At 36.7% G+C, this 20,499-nt stretch overlaps 1 protein-coding gene across 4 annotated transcripts in view; it reads right to left on the bottom strand.

Annotated features, from left to right (window-relative positions):
* Positions 1 to 20,499, bottom strand: part of efr3a (EFR3 homolog A (S. cerevisiae)) — a 137,372-nt gene that overhangs the window by 46,376 nt on the left and 70,497 nt on the right. For all 4 annotated transcript variants that reach the window (XM_088643925.1, XM_088643924.1, XM_088643926.1 and 1 more), the window contains 2 exons: positions 19,288 to 19,422; positions 5,824 to 5,902 (listed from right to left, as the gene is read on the bottom strand). In XM_088643925.1, coding sequence (XP_088500051.1) covers positions 5,824 to 5,902; positions 19,288 to 19,422 — 214 coding nt within the window. The remainder of the gene's footprint in view (positions 1 to 5,823; positions 5,903 to 19,287; positions 19,423 to 20,499) is intronic.

Genomic DNA, 20,499 nt, shown 5'->3' with positions numbered 1-20,499 from the left:
ACATGGTATCTCAATATTTCTAAGAAAAATACAGCAAAAGGTCCATAAAATGATTATGAAAATATTTAGTACAGTACATGTGCATTTGCAGAGGGGGTTCTATCCTTCTATTTCCTTTCTAGAGCCTGATGGACTCTGAAACAAAGATACAGTTTTAAATTTAAAGTAACTGGTAAAGGAAATTTTGACAATTACATTTAGGCCTTAGATAATTCACAAAGCACCTGCTGTAACTTCATCAAAAAACGTTTATGAAGGTATACAATAGTTCTGTGACGAAAAGAAAATTAAGTTGCAAGGGTTCTAGATGTTCCTATTATATCTGTATTTGGAATTATCTTGTGCGGGGTACAATCAGAGGAGCCCATATTTTTTCACAAAGCAATATAATTTTTACTGTTGAATTTGAAAAAATAGATATAGCCAAACAAATTGAAAAATAAGTATAAAAACAACAGCAATGTCCTACTGTACTTTCTCCAATATGTTAATTTTCCAGAAGCTGTTTAGGTGAAAACATCCTCAATATTCTAGGCCATGTGAAGCTCTTAAAACTGAAAGTTTCAGTGAGGAAACAAAGTTTCTAAGAAAAAAAAGAATCTTCCCATATTGTCTGCTATTGAACTGAACTGCAGTAAGCAACGTCAAAACCAAAGAACATTTTTTTCTCATAACACATGATCCTGGAAACTTTTAAATTAAAAATAAATAATGTTATAAACTTTAAATTCAAACATATTATAAATAAAGCAAGTAGACTCTGTTCCTTACTGTGTAAATGTCATCTGCCTTGTCTCTACTATTAATCCATGGCACTTCCCAAGACAAGAGAATTATATCTCAATTCAACTACAGAGAGATTAACCTTAAAAGGACCTTTTCAAGTATGAACATTTGGAAAGTTACTTTTTTTGTAGGCTTATTTCACCAACAAGTACATCTACAGTCAACATCACTCTAATGAGATTACAGAGCAACCCCGACCTGATCTTAAATGAAAGCGCTTTTAAAATGAAGGGTCAGTTGGATCAATCAATGATTTCTGAACTTGGAGTGGTGGCTTTTGTCTGTTGGAAAATCTGAGAAAACCAAACAAACAAACAAAAAAAAAGACAGGGCTCGGTGGTGAAAAAATTAAATGGCACAGGAAATGTAAGAGACAAGTTTGTAAGCCATAGAAGGAGAAGTGAGAAGCGGCTGGAATGAAATGAAATTGACATGACCAGCCTGACAGATGACTTCGTCATTAGAACTTGGAGGGAAAAAAACAAATAATAAAAGGTAGATAAGAAGGCTCCCAGAGTTCGGAAAAAACAAAACAAACTTGATTGAACCAAAGATGAGAGGATGAGAGGACTTTTAGTTTCAGACATTTTCATGTGATATTTTGAGACTTTTCATGTCAGGCTCAAATGTTTTTACTTTTCTTAGCACTAAATTGGGGACAGACACTCTCTATCTGAATGTCCTGCTGCAATGATCTGAACAGATCTGAACGGTGCTGTCTTTAATAAATCACTGAGTGCAGCAGCAATGTGTGTATGCTTATTTTTATATAAGTGATGAAACCCAGTAGCTATTTTATTACTTGAGATATGACTCACTGGCCCCCTGCTTGCTAAGAAAGTTTATACTCAACATTCTCCCCCAGTTTTGCTGTGAATAATGCTCACTTTGTAGTGAATTCAATAACTGGGAGATACTGCAGATACTGCACAACCCCCGCCTGGAAATTAAGAAAACCTCATTGAGCTGACTGTCCTCCATTTATTTTTTATGAAGCCTTAATTGATAACACCAGATCACACACTGCAATGATCACCCAAAGCATTCCTGATATTGAACAGCATTCAAACAACAGACTTGCCTGCTCTAAGTTTCAGTTTGAAGCTTAAAACGTTTCAGTGGATCTAGTAACCAGGGATCAGTTGTGTTAGGTAGGTGAACAACATATTCCCTGTTTTAAAAAAAACAGACTCATAATGAGCTCTGGATAATTAAGCCAATTAAGGTCAAGAGACAACCGTGTGAGGTTACTGGGTATGAATTCTCTGGGACGTGTCACTTTTAAATGTTTTTTTTACTAATCTTTTTCAGACATCCGGAATAGAGAACTTAAAGTGCGTCAGGTATGAGGTGAAAGAGTAGTTTGTTCGGTCGTACCACTGTCATTTAACATGTACAGTGCAATTTCTGACAAGGATTTATTTCAGTGCCCTGTACATCAAGTATGTGCACAGTGTTTGGGGCACTTTACAGGGTAAAAACAGACAAAAAAAAATCAAAATTTCAATAACATTAAATGGAAATAAAGAAATGAAGACATGAAGGAAAAAGAAGATACTAATTAAAAGCTTGACTAGACAGATATAGCTTGAATCTAGATTTACCCTCTAGAGTTTACATTTCTCAGACTGGCAGGGAGTGAGTTGAGCAAGGTGACCGAAAGCATGCGCCCAGAGATGTTTGTACCTAAAAGAAGACACTAATAAAAGATATGTCTCAGCAGAGCATAAAGCCGTGCTTGGTGCACAGGGAGTATTGAAAGCTACTAAGTATTGTGGGGATTTAACATGTAGAGTTTGAAAAGTTAAAAGTAAAGTTTTAGACTGAACACACTGGAGAGCCAGCGAAGACGTGTCATAGTTGAAGTGGTCATTGATGTGGTCACGAAGCCTTGCACCATGGTTAGAAGTCATGGTTTTATTTTGGTCCTGTGTGGGAACACGCAAGAGTCCCCCTCTCTTTTAATCCAAGAACCAAGCAGATAATTTTAACAAGCTGTGATATGGACGCCTGCCTATGAACCTAGGCATCTTCTTCATGGATAACGTTTCCGTTTGTACTACAGGTATGTCATCCACATGCAGTAATTTAGCTGTTTTAAAGTGGTATTCATTCATGGACGGGAGCAGGAAAGTTATTGGCCCGACAGCTGGTGCTTGATGTATTTGTCATTATTCTCTCTGTTGTGCTCTATTCAACCCCAGAGACGGTGACCACCGGCTACAGATGTGATGCAGAGAAACAATGCCAATAAAATTGGCAGTGTACACGTTTTAGGGGTCCCAAATTATCTTGCATAGGGATTCTCATGCCAGATTTTACACTAAAAAAGGGAATGTATCTGACAGGTAACATCAAATGCTCCTGAACTGATCCCTGGGGTCTCCTTCTATTGGATGTAAAAAAAAAACCAATATAACATTTCTCTCTGTCTAGAATATAAAGAACCCCTAAAGCTCTTTCACTGATATTTTCCAGGACAGCATGTTCTCACTGAAATACCTTATTATGATGTTCAAAAGATTTCAGAAACACACACAAAGTAACTGAACCAATCCAGACTGATGTCCTTGGATAAAACCCCACATTTACCTACATTTAACTGACATCTCATTCACAGCAGGGCAGTGGTTTTCTGCTTGAAATTGATTCAGGTATGGAAAGTACTTGAGCTGTGGAAATAAATAGCATTCCCCACAGAGAGCAGAAAGAAACTTGGAAAAGATTCACAAGTGGATGAACAATATTTACAGAAAGAAGTAATGACCTGGTCCAGATGACATAAATGCATGAAGAATTTCCAAGAGAAAAGGGAAAAAAAAGAGCTGTTCAGTTTACTCAGAGTGTAGTTTAGGAAGTCTGATCTAATCTTCATTTGTTCCAGTCTCGGCTATGCCACTAACCAACAATGATCAGTATTTACCAAGTAGAAGTGCACAACTGACTGAGCACCACTTGGGTTAGGTGAACTTGAGTTGGCTATGATATCCACCTCTTTCCATACATCAATCTTAGTGACTCACTGGGTGCCTGAGAGAATACAGTGCTGTCTGAGAAAACTGCAGCTTATCTCCACCAGATACTAGTTCTGCTGTAGGAACTGTAGGACTCAAAGTGTGGAAAGAGACTGTTTAAAAAGGGTTGGGATTTCTGAAAACTCTTCCTATATGAATGATGCAGACAATCTCCTCGCACACAGCTGTGGTTGCACAAGTGCATTTTGGATTATGAATAAAAACTATAAAAATAAAATGTGAAACACATTGTTCCAGCCTCCTTCGACCAATTGACGGGAGCTTTATTCGTCTGCCCACAGTATTTAAACCTTAATCTGCCACCGACCCTGTGCTCAGTCATTGAGTTACTGTACCTTCCATACCGGGTACTGCTCTCAGCATTGCTAACCTGCATCAGGATACAAGATGCCCAGTCTGTTCTAAACCTGTTCTGCCTGTGTGCAGCCAGTGGCCTTCTCAGCATCGGACCTGTGGCACAGATCTCTGCCAGGCTCCAATACAACAGTGCAGCCCTTCTGTCTGTATCTGCCCTAAAAGCTGCACTCGCCTTCCAGTCCTGCCAGATCCCAGCTGCCATCTTGCTTCCACAATCTCCCAATCTCGGCCTGTCTACATCCTTCTTCAGCATTCTCTGTCAGTCTCTGTCTAGCGAGATGCTGCTGTCTCTGTCAACTAGCCACATCCTTATTTTAAAATTTTACAATACAATCATATTCTCGAAAAGAGTAGGGGTGTAACCCCGGCGTCCTGGCCAAATTTCCCATTGGCCCTTACCAATCTAATAATCCCCATCTATGAATTGGCTTCATTACTTTGCTCTCCTCCCTACTGATAGCTGGTGTGTGGTGAGCGTTCTGGCGCACTATGGCTGCTGTCGCATCATCCAGGTGGATGCTGCACATTGGTGGTGGTGGAGGGGATCCCCTTTACCTGTAAAGCGCTTTGTGGAGTGTCCAGAAAAGTGCTATATAAGTGTAAGGAATTATTATTGTTATAATATGATTTTTAAGAATAGAGAAAACAAAAACATATTGTTATGGAATAAAAATAAAGAAAAGAGTGATTAAATACCTTCCCAGTTTTCAATTAAGGTCCTATATAGACAGGGTAAAAGAACTGAATCCTTTTAATCTTGAACAAAAAGAAAACTACAAGGAGACCTGTATTAAGTATTTGAAATCCTCAAAGGCATTGATAATATCAACAAATTGAATTCTTCAGAATTGAAAGCCAGATGACACAATTGGAAACTACAAGGAAAATAATTTAAATTGAGGAACAGGAGGCACTTCTTTATACACAAAGGGTAAAAACAGCATTTTAAATTTCTAACTTGCAGTCTATACTGTGCATGTTAGAGTTTGAAAATGCTGCTGTTACATATCTTTGAGTAACTCTTAAAATGGTTATTGACCAAAATACTCAAAAGACATTTCCCTCTAGGCTGCATTATACTTTGACCTTAGCATAATTGGATGACCTTTGAACATAATAACAACATGGATTATCCATTTTATTTCCATTTTTAATGTCTCCAAGATCTAAGTCATTGAGCAGCTAAGTACCACAGGGCACTGACAAGCAGAGAAGAGTTATATCGCAGATTTAAGATGGTTAAAACTGACGACATAGCCCTGGGATAGGACTTATTTCATTACACAGTTTACACATTTGTATCACCCACAACAAGGGCAACCCACTGTGTGTCAAACTCGTACCAAATATGCTAAAAACTACACACCAGAATCCTGTGCTTTTGAACTAACATTCTAAAAGTGTCAGCAGTAATGGAGACACTATAATGATTTTGTGTATTCTGATTCTGAGCAGTTGCTAAGGAACCAGACTGACCAGCCTATGACTAATGTAGTAAAACTTGACACAAATCTGCTAGACCCAATCCAAAATTTGTTGTGAGTTATTATTGTTGTGATAGTTATACTTGATTTCTAGTACTGGCTTTGCAAAAAGGGAGACAGAGTGAACACAGGGTTATTTAGCAAAGCATGCATAAACATACCTGAATGGAGTACATAATAATTTTGAAACACGAAACAGCAAATTCATTAGGATCCCAGAGATGATGATTATCTAAATGCCTGCAATAAAAAGAAGCCATATGTTAACATGCTTACAGATATCCACATGCAAATATAACAGGTTGGATATATTTTGCTTGTGATTGAAATCCACTGTACTGTATACAGTAGGTCAAAAGATTTTGTTGGCTACATGTTTGCTTCTAGAAACAATCATATATATATATATGCTTTATATTGATGTACTGCTAGACGTCAAAAGCCTTATGCTTAAGAAAATTAATTAAGAGTAGTCTTCCTATTTGTCTCCCTTAATAAAATGGATAAATTGCACACCTGGCTGAAATAACATCACTGTATTATTAACAGCTCCAACTGTACAACCTATAGGTCTTGCAAGTAATAAGAGGGACGGAAAGGTTTTGTGGCTGTATTGTCCTTTAAACAATGAATCTCCCCTTCTCTTTAAATCAATTTTAATTAAAACAAACAAATCTGTGAACTGTGAAATTGGTTAAAGTCACTGCGTAATGAGGTCTTTTTTTTTCTTTTGCTCTGGGGCTCTTTTAATAAAATAATTTTCAATTATATTGAGGTGCATTTCTCCTGCTGTACATTGCCATATCATTTCGTATTTTAATACAGTTAATACAAAGCGACAATGGAAAAAGGCCATGTGACACACACTTACGTCAATGTAAAACAGCGGTGTTTTGTAACAATTATTAGCCAATACAACCTTTATTAAGATGAAGAACACAAAGAAAACTACAAGGGAACCTGAATTAATTGATTTCCCATCTATGTCAGTCTGACAAGAATCTATACTATAAACATGCTAAAATTAAGTTGTTGTCATCTTCGGCCTATGATAAAGCGCATATTCTCATGTAGCATGGACTCAGGGGAAGCATTTGAACATGTCTATGAGCATTTTAATGTCCAATCAGCATTTGCATTAGTTGCTCGGCAGTATTCTCGAGAGCATTTCCCGGAATCATAACTGAATATCTGGCAAAAACATTAAGTACATTAAACTACAAAAATTCTTCATAGGTAATTAGAACATCAATAAGATACCTTATAGCAAATAGTACTTTTCAGTTATTATACTTGGGATTAAAATGTTTGAATGAAATTTCAAAAAAATCCTTTATTTTATTCATTGCATAAAATTTTGTAAGCACATTTATTAGCAAATAAGTTATACTTTCAAGTAGTTAAGATGTGAAGGTCAGTAGAATTTTTCACTTTACAAGTAACATTTGAGTAATGACTAAAAGAAATAGTTAGTTTTTTTTCCCCTAACATCACTTAGGAAAATGCTGAAGAATTTTCGCATTGCTTTTTGACCCTCAACAGGAACACGTCTCTAAATTTGATCAATAAAACTACACACTGCTGATTGAAGCAGATAAGAAGAACACATGCTAGGGCTTTTTAATTGTTTCTTTCCCTGGGAGGTTAGTGCAGCTTCAAGTGAACCAATCTCTTGCTGAAATAGCATTCAGCTCTAACTGGCATTGATCATAATGCTTGTAAGTGTCCGGGTGAATGTATTGAGGACCATCAAAGTTGTAAAACACCTCTGAAGCAAGGAATTCAAACTTGATTTTGGTGAGAATTTCACCTTACTTTCATCGGAATATTTTACAAGGAACACCTTTCAGGAATATGGCGTATTTTTAAGAGGATGCCGTCACTATGAATTGTGATTATTACTTAGCTGTTGCTGTTTCACAATACTGATGGATTTTTTCCATTTCTTGCTCTTGCACAAATACAGTAAATATCGGCAGTCAATGACAGGTGTTTTTCCTTTATTAGGGTTCACCGGCATGACCTAGCCAACTTAGACTAGCGATACAGATGTTAATGTACTGTAAGAAACACCTTTCATACGAATGCTTCAGGAGGTCTGTTTGAGATCTTAGACCAATTCAAAAACAATTGATTCATGCAATAAAGCTTTTACGTTCTTCACAAGTAAATACAATAAATATATATACACAGTATCTGTATGTTCTGTATAAATATTTTACATGGCAAAAAGAAAGAAAAATATTCCTTTTAACCCATACTGATAGACTAACATCCTGGCAGGTTTCATTAAAACCAGCCACGTCTGTCAATAGATAAATTAGCACTTCAGAGCACTACCCTCACTTTAATTAATCTGGGAAGAGACAGGAAGCCGTGCCTTTTATCTGAGTTTACCTTTGACGCAGGAAACACACTAACAAGATAAAAGAAGCAATTCCATCAAACCATGGTAGAAATCAGTAGAATGTAAAGCATGTGCTCATCCCACAGACTTTAATAACATGTTCGCTTTTCTTCCATTTTAAAAGGACAAATTGTTGAGATACAAAGGGAAGAGTGTTTATACAGTAGCTGGAATTTTTATCACAGTTTGTTCACTTTCTATAGATACCTGAAGCTCTTTTGGAGTCAAAAGAGGAAAAAATGAAAATGAAACAGAAGTAAAAACCAACATTGACAAGTTAACACACTGTAGGAGTTCCACATGTATGTATAAAAAGAGCTATAAGTAGGCAGAATCCTTCAAGGTAGTAGATCTCTATAGGAGAGAGACCAATAGAAAGGGTCTCTGATTTTGACTAGAACACAAAGGTCAAACCACTAAAGAGGTGCTTGAGCACCAGAATCTTCCAAAACATATACTGAATATCAACAGAAACATATCACTCTACTTACATGTATACTGTACCTGAGCGGATTTAGCAAAATAAAGTTAATTTAATAAATATAAAATACATGTCATTTAGTTTAATTGGCATTCATGACTGCGATATAGTACAGTGACCTTGAATGTTGAATAAACAATAAATCCTGTAGTAACAAATCTGATTGGTCACAGGTGACTAGGTGATTAGACTGGAGTAAATAATTAGTGCATTGTTGCTCACCATGAAACCAAGTCTCCTTTAGCAATGAATCATGGTTTGGTATAGACCACCCTGAACATTATTTAATGTAGAACGGATATGCTAATGGTTGGGCCCAATAGACCAATAGATGGAAAGATCCACAAGTCATGGGCAGGGGTGTTTAGCCACTACAGACTTCTTGCAGTGATTGATTGCAATCTGATGGCATAGAGCTGCAGTGATCTGCCCCATCCTGGGAACTCACCTGTTACCCTTCCTGGGCATTCCTTCCAATGTAAACGGCATAACTGTAGGATAATGCACATCCTTACGCTTCTAATGCAGTAACATAGGAGATGGGAATGTGAGAGTTATACTGTACATACCATGGACACTCTACTCGCCGGAATTGAACTGCTTTGAACATTGGTGAAATTAACTGGGAACAAAGTGTTGCACCCATGGCTCAGAGACTAATTAAAACCACACGCTTATCCGGGCACTACATAAGAAATTGGTCAGATTACCATAAAACAATCTCTGAAAACTGCATAACTGTGTAAGGCATATTTTGCAGGTGCAGATTGTGCTGTCCTGTACTGCATGTAAGCAGCATCCTGAATATACCTATTTACCTATGACATGTTCAATAAAATGTCAGTTGCACCGTAAGCAGCATCCTGAATATACCTATTTACCTATGACATGTTCAATAAAATGTCAGTTGCACCTACAAAATAGGTCATTTTCCACCAACCTCTGAATTGGTTGAAAATATGATACAGTAAGTGTGTTTTAGTGCTCACTATAGAAAAGGTTAATTTGATTATTTTCTCTTACTTGCCTGTCCCAGAATTGTCTCCTTCTGAATTCAGAAAAAAACATTCTGCAATGTGGATCTCCTAATGGGCATTGGAGTATATGAATGAAGACCATTCTAAATATATAATTCTGTTAAAAATGTTTCAAAATGATAAACATAATTAGAACATTTTGTAAGCATATTTCTTTGAAAAGAAAGAAAGGCTTAGCCATTATTAAATCAGTTTGCAGCTATTTCTTCTACAGTAGATTCTTGGTTAAAGGTTTGGACCTGCAGATGGAACTATTTCTTCTCTCATATAAAATGAAATATTTTTATTCCCTTTGGATGCAATGCACTACAGTCTCTTAGAAATCTGTACACACTTCATGTTGCACCACTGTGGTTTGCTTTGAGTTCTACACAAATCATATCAGAGAATCTTCACTGAATCAGAAAAGGTACATGACTTTTGTTGTCAAGTGAAGAGCAAGCCAACTGTAAAGTATTTCATGCTGTGCATTCATAATGCCTACACACAAGATGCTGTTTACTGTATTCCCATCACTGTAGCTATGTAATTCTCTTAAAATAGCGGTTCATTGAGATGCTTGTCCTTACAGATTTCATCTGCACTCTTACTCTTCTGCATTCATCAATTTCAATCAACAGCCTAACATCCTAACAACAGCTGATAACAACCTGTAATGTCCTTTCTCTTCATGACAAATGTTAAACTGTGATGTTAACTTTGCAAATAGCATTTGTAACCCTTTCTTGGTTATGACTGCTAATCTTCCAAGAATACTGACAACTTAATGAGCACTGTCATCTGTCAAAACTGCCAATCACTTGTATTCACTTAGTGGCTCAACAGTGTTTTCTTTAAGAATCATTCTTTGATTTTCTACTCATTCCCTCAGAAACCAGGTGGCTTCCAGGCATTTATTGCTCAGTGACCTGGCAGACAAGCTATTACAGTAGATGTTTTTTTTCCAGATGAAGATGTAAGATGTTTTCACTTCTTAAAACCTGCTATTCAAGGTCTTAAAAGGAGGAGAAGGCATCTATCATAAGACTGCTTCACTAAAGACAAAAGGAATGAAACAAGGGCAAAAAAAGTATTTAAAAAATGCGAGCACATTATTTTTAAAGGCAAAAAGGAGGTGTCATCTCGTCATTGTTTTAAACGCTGTTGTGAAATAAAATCCCACACAAAAGACAACTCTGGGCTAAAAATTAAAATGACTACATTCTTTTTTTTCTTTCCTACGCGCCAATTTTCATTCTGGACTTAGAATACCAATGTACTCCACGTAAAGTAAGCAAGCTTAAAGGCAAGTTTATGATTTTAGTCATTATTAATAACACACAAGACTCTGCTGTCTACAGAACATTCTATAGCAGCCCTTGCATCTCTGTTAGCCTCTTGCTCTCTAGAGCATGACTTAGATAAGATAAGATCATTTTATTGGCCATATACAATTTCTTTTATTAGGAATTTTGGCAATTTGCATACCACAACTTGGTCTCCATGAGACACGCAGACAGGGAGAGAAGCTTGGGGTCAGCCATTTATACGGCACCTTGCTCAGGGGCACAACAGAGTAGGATTCCTCTGCTGGCTGCGGGATACGAACCGGCAACCTTCCAGCCACAGGCGGAGATCCTTAGCCACAGAGCCACCGCACCATAATTCAAAATGTGAATCATCTTAAATGTTTTAGGTATAACATGTATATGATCTATATAAGCATAACCAATCCGTGTGCTTCAATGAGTGTTGACGTTTTACTCTGCAACATTAACTGAAATTAATTTGCCAGAACCCTAACTGCAAAACTACAGCTACAGCAGGTGACAAGTAAAGGGTAACTCAGCATCACCCTGCAGCCACTAGCAAGCACGTCTAAGGAGACATCTCTTCAAAGCTCACCCCTTTCAAATTTATGTAAGACAGGCCTTTTCTTCCTCACCTCCAGAATCCACCTCCAATCTTTAATATGCTGTAGACTTTGCTTTGAAACTGCAGAAATTCAAAATGAGAATAAGCAAGACTGGCCAAAAGCACAGATAATCTGCAGGGATGCACAAAACTGTTTTATTAAGAATCTAAAATGAAAAATAATCTTGTTTTAGGGATAACATGTATATTATCTATATACTGTAGGCATAACCAATCCTTGTGCTTCAATGTGTGTTGACGTTTTACTCTGCAACATTGAAATGTATTTGTCAGAACCCTAACTGCAAAACGCTCTTTAAAACGTACATACAGTACTTTGCTTATATGACTGAAGCAACACAACAAAAACCATATTCCCGTACGTTCTCTGCTGAAATCTAGATAAAACAGGGGCTATACACACACAACGGCATTTATTTCACTTTCCCCTTTTCACCAGCTGTGCAAGTAGGAATGAGGTAGCTATCAATCTTCACATTTCTCAGCTATATTATCTGTTCATCCCTGAGAAAAACTAGTCATCTGCTTCAGCTTCAGCAGGTGACTAGCTGCATACTAATGCAAGCTGCAGTCGCCATCAGTGACGTCAAACTGGATAGAGCCAAACCCTCATGCTATTTTTAGACAGCCATGAAGAATGTCTTTTCCCTGCCTCTAAAGATCAGCTCAGCAACAAAGTAAAATAATAAGATTTAGATGAATTTCATATGCATTACGATATATCATAAATTGTGCTTGAGACACTGTTAAGACTACTGAACGCACAAATGATCTATCAAGTTATCTACCTACACAAACCAACACATTTTTTCACTTATTGTTCCAACAACATTCAGCATTCAAACTTGGTTTGGGATATATGGTTGGGAGTATGAGACCAATCAGCTTTTCGAAGAAAACCAAAAATGAATAACCTAAACAAAGTCTACACTTTATGTTATTTCAATTAAAGTAATATGGAGGCAAATTCCCAAGCTTCCATGCTTTCTACCCATGTTAGTTCATAAAATGATTCAATTGAATTAAATTTGAAGTGAAAAAATAAATCAAAAACTGCAAAAAGCATTAAACCTTACAAAATGATTTTAAAAGCTTTTTCGTATGCAAAATGCAGCCCACTCTTCAATAGTGAAATAACATGCAAACACTATCAAAACTTTAATAATTTATGTTCAAAGTATATTTCTTACAACTTTCCGATTAAGATAGAAAGCATACTTTGGTGGAAGAATAAATAGAAGCAAAAGATTTGAAAATTTATTGGATGCTGGCTAAATAAATAGTTCAGCAGTATGTTTTCAGAAAAAAACTGTTGCAGAAAAAACGTATTATTAAATAGATTACTAAATCTAACAGAAAACCATGTTGAATATTTTGTCTTCCCATATATAGTCATTCTTGTCAAAATGGTTTTGGGAATAAGCTTTTTTTCTTCATGTATAAATTGAATTTTTGAAGCACTGACTGACAGGAATCCACAGTACACAGACTTCGCTACTTACAATTGAATCTACAAAGGGTCGCCTCTGCAATATATTTTCTCTTCTCTGACTTGAACCACTCAGTTCAGAAAGCACACGGTAGATACAAACAGAAAAATGGAGACTACTATAACAAATTTACAGCCCACAGCTTTTTATTCAATTTTAAATAACACCAGAACCCATGATACCTTACTATTATAGTATTAAATACAAAATGATATCATTTTACTTTAGAAAAAAATAAAGATCAGGCTTGGTTGCAAAGCATTAGGGATATATTATTAAATTAAGGATGAGCAGCAGCCCATGGCAATAAATTTGGGAATGGGGCCAAACATCTCACACTTTGAGCCTTACACTATCGTTTATGGTCTAAAATTGAGGCATGAGGTTTGTTTCACTTACAGTACTGGATTACATGAAGTCATGTACATAAAAAAGACTATTCCACACATGTCATGAGTGTGACCTTGAAACTGACAGAGGAGTCAGATTTCCTTAATTTTTATTATGAAAGGGTTAATCATGGCACTTTTCTTCTAGCGTCGCTCTGATTCCTTTCACACATTTGAGAATCAGACATTGTACAGAAGTACAATTATAACAACACAACATACACTACGGTGCATGATGCATAGTCGTACATAAGTACAGATTACAAGTATGCGAGTAGCACATTTATAAGCACATACACGCAGTATCACATAGAATTCACTCAAAGAGCATTGATGTCCAATCATTTTTGTGCTTTACTAGCAGCTTAACACCTCATCTCAGCATCCAGCTGGTGGTGTTAAACCAGGACAGATGCATATTTCATGACACATTAAGCCAATTAGGTAGCTCCATTTCCAAGACAGACCACTTTGCTCAAAATCGGGTTACGGTTGAAGAGGGCAAGCCCAGCAAATCCTCTTAGCTTGATATAATATGAATGTAGAGAAGTGTCAGGAAAGCTGAAGTAATCTTCGAATTTAATTATTTCATATGCTCTGCTATTCAGTTTTTTTTTTTAGCAAAACCGTTAATATAACCAGGACTATCCTGGTTCCTTGGAAACAAATACTTCCCTAAAGTTATAAAATATTTTTAAAAGTTAAGTCCCTGACAGGTTTTTGTATTTTTTGTACTCACTGGACAATTCTGTAACACAGAATGGAATACACCAGCCATCTCTGTAAAGCTTGTTTTGCTTTGTGATCAGAGTGCTCACTTGTGAGTACCTTTGATTCTATTGCAAGTCTCTCTGGTTTGACCCTGTCCGTACCCAGATGCCATCCATGCAAATTCTGCCTCCAATATACAGTATTTCATTTTGAAATCGTTTTGAATTACAGCCTTGGGACTCTAATTCAGCTACAAGACGTTGCTTAATTGAGGTCAAATCCAAAATACATCCATAATCTAGCCACACTTATCCTTAAAGAGTAACATTAAATTTAATGATAAGGGATTAAAAAAAAACATATACTGTGAATGTTTATGTTAAAAAGCATATAAATTTGTATATCAATTCGAAGAGGCATAACTTTTACATGTATGACATGCCTATCACAAAACAACTAAGGTTATAACCGATTTCCTTAATTAAAATGTTAACTTAGAAATAAAGCAGTATAAAGCTCCTGGCAAGTGCACTATAAAATTGTTATTTTACCTTATTATTGAGCCCGTCAGTAACTTGTAACTGGAAGCTCAATGAAAGTATTGCTTTTTTAGCAGTTGACTATATTTAACATAACAGCAGTTTTAATTAAAAAGCAGTCTTCTTTTGAAATGAATTTGATCTCACTACATGCAGCAGTATTGAAATGCCCCAGGACCACTGCATGGTTGAAAAGTATTTACACTCTCATGAAATTGCATGCTTCTGGAAAGTGTCACTGAAGAATATTTTAAATCTGCAATTTCAGACTACAGTATATTTGCATTATCTGAACAATGTATAATATGGAGTTATGCTATGTTCTGCTCCTACACAATCCAAAATCCACCTATAAAAATAGATATTCTAACCCTGCCCATAAAGGTTTCCTTCTTTATTTAAAGAAGGAAATTCATGTTTTTGTTTCCTGTTTAATTTGTTGTGTCCATTTATACATCAAAATACAATTCACAAATTGCTACTGTATATACAGAATATTTTTTCATCTCATAACCAGCCATAAATAACATTGTTTTCTCATTTATTTAGTTTATTTTAAGGGATGTTTAAGAATTGATTTCAGAATTCCAACTGGTTCAATAGAGATATTTTATTTTAGTAAGTAATGTATAATCAACTTTACATCGCACAATATTGCTATGTTTCAGAAACACTAGACATGGAGGACAGGGAAATTAACATTTTTTTTTGTAGGTTCACAGGGAACAACAGTGAAAATCAGGGTAATTCTGTCACTAATGTTCCATTTCATCAAATGGGAGTTTGAAAAGCCTTTTCATGAATACAAAATGGTGCTTGATATTGATTGTCCTTGCATGAAAAGTGTTAGAGCAGATGCATTGTATACACAACTAAAAGGACGGTAAAAAAATAGGCCAGTTATTTATACCTTTTTACATCTTTATTTTGTTTTTAAGATTTTTCTACAACCTATTTTGATAAAGCAAAAAAGTCTAATAAAGGGAAAACAACACGTTAATTGCTGCAATCCTCTGTGGGCCTCATAATAGGCTCAGAAGAACCCTGGGCTATCACTAGAGTTTTTCTCTAGATAAACACTTTTGTAAGTTAATAGGAAAAGTACATTAGGAAACTAATTTAATTCCAGTTGGGATGTTCTTTTCCAGACTTGTGTTAATGGCAATAATTTAGTGTCAAATAACTTGTACAGGTGTGGAAATTAAGCTGTCTGTTCTGGGCCAATTTCAGGGTAATTGGAAATATGTAGTGACACGGTTACAATGAAAATTAGATTCCATATCAATACATCTGAGGATTAACCATTACTACCATGAACAACCATAAAATGTTTTCATCTCAGGTGTACACAAAGGCAAATATGCACTTTATTTTAGGAGAAATATCTAGTATTACAAACCCCTTTGGAAGCCCAGTTACAATGCTACAATTTAAAACAAGCTACTAAATTATGATACAATTTATGATGATTATTTTTATTAGATGATCCTCCCAGAGATGCTTATATGATGAGTCAATTCTGGAAATACAGTTTGATGCTGACCAATTTTAAGACCAAAGCAAATGTTTTGAGGGTTGTGGATATATCTCATTTCAATTCAGAAAATATATGATGGTAAAGTTGGTAAATACTGATCAAAGTACAAATCACCTTTACTGGCAATAAATATAAAATTAATGGTACTAGTTTTCAAGAATCAGAGCAGATTGTAATTGTATTCATTATCTGAATGAATACCTGGGAGAATTCTGTTCCTATTAAACAAGAAGAAGATGAAGACAGAATTGTGTGTCTGCCAATGCCTAGGTTTATTTTCCCAATCAATAAAATATTGGTTGACAAGACAGACCAGTGGAGCACCTATTCTACACTGTAACTCTGCAAGTATCCATAATGCAGTATATTTGCATAAACAAGGATACTGTCATATCAGACACCATGCTGGCAGACAAGCCAGCCCTTTGATATACTCTATACTTGTACTGCTAACTGATGTATAAGATACATTGTCTCATATGATCTCTCTTTCTGTACATCTGATCTGTTTAAGATGGCAACTCTAGAATGATCACAGCAGGAAGAGTTCAGAGTGCCATGTTTCTGTTGTTAATCTTGTAACAACCTTTTGACGGCAGTGTACTTTCCACCCAAACCCATAAGATAAGATAAGCACTCATAGCCAGCTAAATCGGAGCAGTAGTGGCACTGAACAGCTGACTTCTAAACCAACAAAACTTAATAAACTTAATCTTGAAATAAGCTTGATGACAAACTGCCCACACACGGAGAAACATTCTAATAGCACAAGGTTATCCAATATTCTACAAAGCCTCCAAGATCACTCTTGCATTCTGAAAAAGCATTTGAGCTTTTTAATAATAATAATTTGTAAACACTTTTACATTTTGAAATGGTCTCCTCTCAAGACTCCTAGTAAAATATTTGTTTTTGCACCAGCATTTAAAACCAGTCACTGGGAGACAAATAGGAATGTTTAAGTTTCAAATCTTGATGCATAGTCATAGCTTGAGTTATGCTAACAGACTAAACTCTTAAGAAATGCATCACAAATGCAATTGCAGGGGACATGTTTTTTTCCCCTTGTCCAATATTACAAAGAAGAAGATACACTGTATCATGCTTTAACGAGTTGATTTTGCAGAAAGTGGGATCTGGTCTTGGTCTTTCACAATAGCAGGAACCAATCTTGTGTTTGATTGTTGCTGCTTTGTTGGGCACCTGTGTAATCCATACCCCGGAATTTTTGGATATTGGCTTTTGTAAGTATTATTTGTGCAAAGTTTTCAGTGTCTCTGTTTCTCTGTGGTGGGGGAAAGGACAGTGGAGGTTTGGAGAGTTTCTGTGGATGGCGAAATGTCCTCATTATACTTCCATCAATTCTGCACAATTTCACTTCTGGAGTCTTTTGCCAGGAGTCAGATGGGAGGGGGAGAGACTTTCCCAGTTTTTGGCTATGTTTAGACAAAAATAAAGATTCTGAACAATAATCAGCTTTAGATCTACAGTGAACATTTAAAGGATATTTTTACGAAGGCAGTAAGTGGAAAAACACCTGCAAAGACTTTTGGCTCTATCTAGAAAAGTTTGATATTCTGGAGAACAAAAGCAACAAGGTGTGTGTAATTATTCATTCCCTCTACACTGCTCCTTAATAGAGTTACTTGTAGAACGATTCTCATCTCAGTTTTTAAAGGATGATAAATTACTGGCCTAAGGATTTACAGAGGAACGCGACTGCAGCATGGGTGAACTGGAAACGCATGGTGAAGTATACACAGAGGCTATTTTAGTCTTGGTATATTAACTAAAAATCATGGCTGTATTTAAGGATTTTTCAGACACAAAATGCTAACTACTGTATAAGCAACAGCTGCTAAATGGCAACCCTTTCATGAATTATAATTTTAGGCAGGAGAAAAAAAGTATTTTATTAATATATTAGGTTGTGGCCATTTTGCAGATGGCAGCCATCAAGATTGACTAAATGGATAAGTGTATTATCCTGCTTGGAAGTCTTCAAAGAGATTATTTTTACTTGTAATGTATTTGGCATATGCTGCATATGATAACCTGGAAAGCCAGAGAACAAACCAAAAATGCTGTGTAGTACTGAAAAGTAAATGTCAGAGGTTGCCTTAATGGGAGACTTCTTCACCCAGGCCATTTCATGTAAATATATTCCTTCAGTTTGTCATTGGGTTAAATTTCTATTATTACTGTATCTGTAGTGAGGATTTCAGAATGAACAGCAGTCAACGACTTTCAAAAGAACCTGAAATCTGCTCTCTTTAAGACTGATGACACCTTTTTAAAGCTTAAGATCACATTATTCTTCTCCAGAACATGAAGTGTAGCTACCGGCATAGACAGGGTGAGGTTTATCTAAATAGCTGAATTTTCTTAGCTGGAATGTACAGTAAAGTGTGAGATGTAAAATTCAAAACAACCACTAATTCCTAGCAACTGTTCTACCCTGTTTATTACCCCAAATCATCCTACATACTGTATTAACTTATACAGGGACAAAAATTCAAATTTAGTCTTGCTCCAATTTAATATCAAGACATGACAAGTGTAACTAATTTTGCATCTGCGGGTTCATCAGAACTGCCTTGAAATTCATATTGCAAATATGGCTCTAACTGTAGATTTATGTAGTAACTTAGCTCCTTATTTTTTAATGAACACTATTACTTTAAATCTGCATTATTTGCATACAGTATGTCACTTACGTGGTATCGGGAATAATAACCAAATCGACCTTGGAGATTGAGCTAAGCAGGTTTCAGCAAAGTCCATCAAACCCAGTTCAAAATGTCAAACGGAAACAGCTCTAGCTTAGAGAGCTGAGGAATAACTGTGCTGAGCCTAGGAAAGGCAGCACACAATACACTTCCTCGGGATAGACTTTCACTGCTGCTCTTCACTCGGTATTGCTACACCTACTGTATGTACAGTATTAACACGCATGAAAGAGAAGGGGCTAGCCTTTCATTATAAGCTGCTGTTCCTCCCCCAAAATATTTTGACATTTGTATCGGCTGCAGGAAAAACAAGAGGTATGTGGATTTTTATTGGGATTTGTGATTGTGTTATGCGTTTCCCTGTGTTCTTCACCACGGGCTGTATACTTACACCAACACAGGTCTCACAGCGTTGTTCATGTTGCCGTAGGCAGCGCGTCCCAGCAGCTCTCTGAAACAGCTCTCTGCCAAGGTGGCGGGGTTTTCATCTCTCTCTCTGCCCGAGGGAGTGGTGGGAAGACCGGCTCTAATGAAGCAGAGCACAAAGCGCAGAGCACGTTATGCCAGGGCTGATACAGAAGATGAAAGAAAAGGCATCAGAGTTGCAGCCTTTTGATTTAAGCTCCCTGCACATTGGTATGCGACGCTTATGAGACATGCATTTGTGCACACGCCACCTCCATCTTTACAATATGAGAAGCATAAGCCAGCCAAATCGCTGGATGATGAAAAACCACACCAAACAAAAATAAACACATCTGCCAAATTTCTAAAACAGAAGGGGGTAAAATCAACATAGAAGGATTTGGAAAACTAAATCTAAACGGCCTCACATTGTTCTTTCAATGGTATCCTTTTAAACTTACTAACTTGGAACATCCAGTTAAGACCACCTCACAGACGTTGTTTGTATCAGGGCTGTGTCACTGACCAGCTGTGACTGAGATGAACCAAGTGGTGACATGATACAGGAGGAGTGCTGCCAGGGCAGGATGGCTTTAAGCCAGGCAATGTTTTCTTGGCTTGCAGTGCAGCAGCAATCTCTGTGGCTTACCAAACACCTGCAAGCTGGAGGTGTTAATTGCAAGAGATGCATCTGCCTTCCCTTTGATGTAGTTTCTCATTGGTGCTGGGAGCTTGCAGCGTGGAAAAAAAATGGCTTGGCACATTTTGAAGGATATATGCATCTGCTAGTAAGGATGATGCGGCACTCGGCTGAGGTTATTAGGAAATGGCAATCCCAAACAGTTGGAACAAATACAGAAAAAAGCAAATGGTAAATTTAAAAAAAAGGATGCGACGTTCACATAAGCAACAGATTTCTGGAGATACTCTTCGCCCACTTTCACCACTTAACTAAACTTGTACGATTGGTACAACTGCCAAGATCCTTAGAAAACATCAGTAACTGCACAGCCATCAGACAAGTTCATTGTACAAAATAAAGCTCTGAAGACAAATGCAGCAATGTGAAGGGCCTAGAATGGTTCAACCAGCAAAATACTGAACTGCAGTAGTCTCACAATCCCCTGCTGTATGCTTAACACCCTAAACACAGTGCAGAATTTGCCAAGTGACAGCAAAACAGGGTTGTCATTGAGCT

Source organism: Lepisosteus platostomus, chromosome 8 (assembly GCF_059453375.1).
Source record: "Lepisosteus platostomus isolate fLepPlt1 chromosome 8, fLepPlt1.hap1, whole genome shotgun sequence".
Taxonomy (NCBI): domain Eukaryota; kingdom Metazoa; phylum Chordata; class Actinopteri; order Semionotiformes; family Lepisosteidae; genus Lepisosteus; species Lepisosteus platostomus.
The sequence above is the reverse complement of the archived record's forward strand: the minus strand, read 5'-3'. Positions and strand labels throughout refer to the sequence as shown.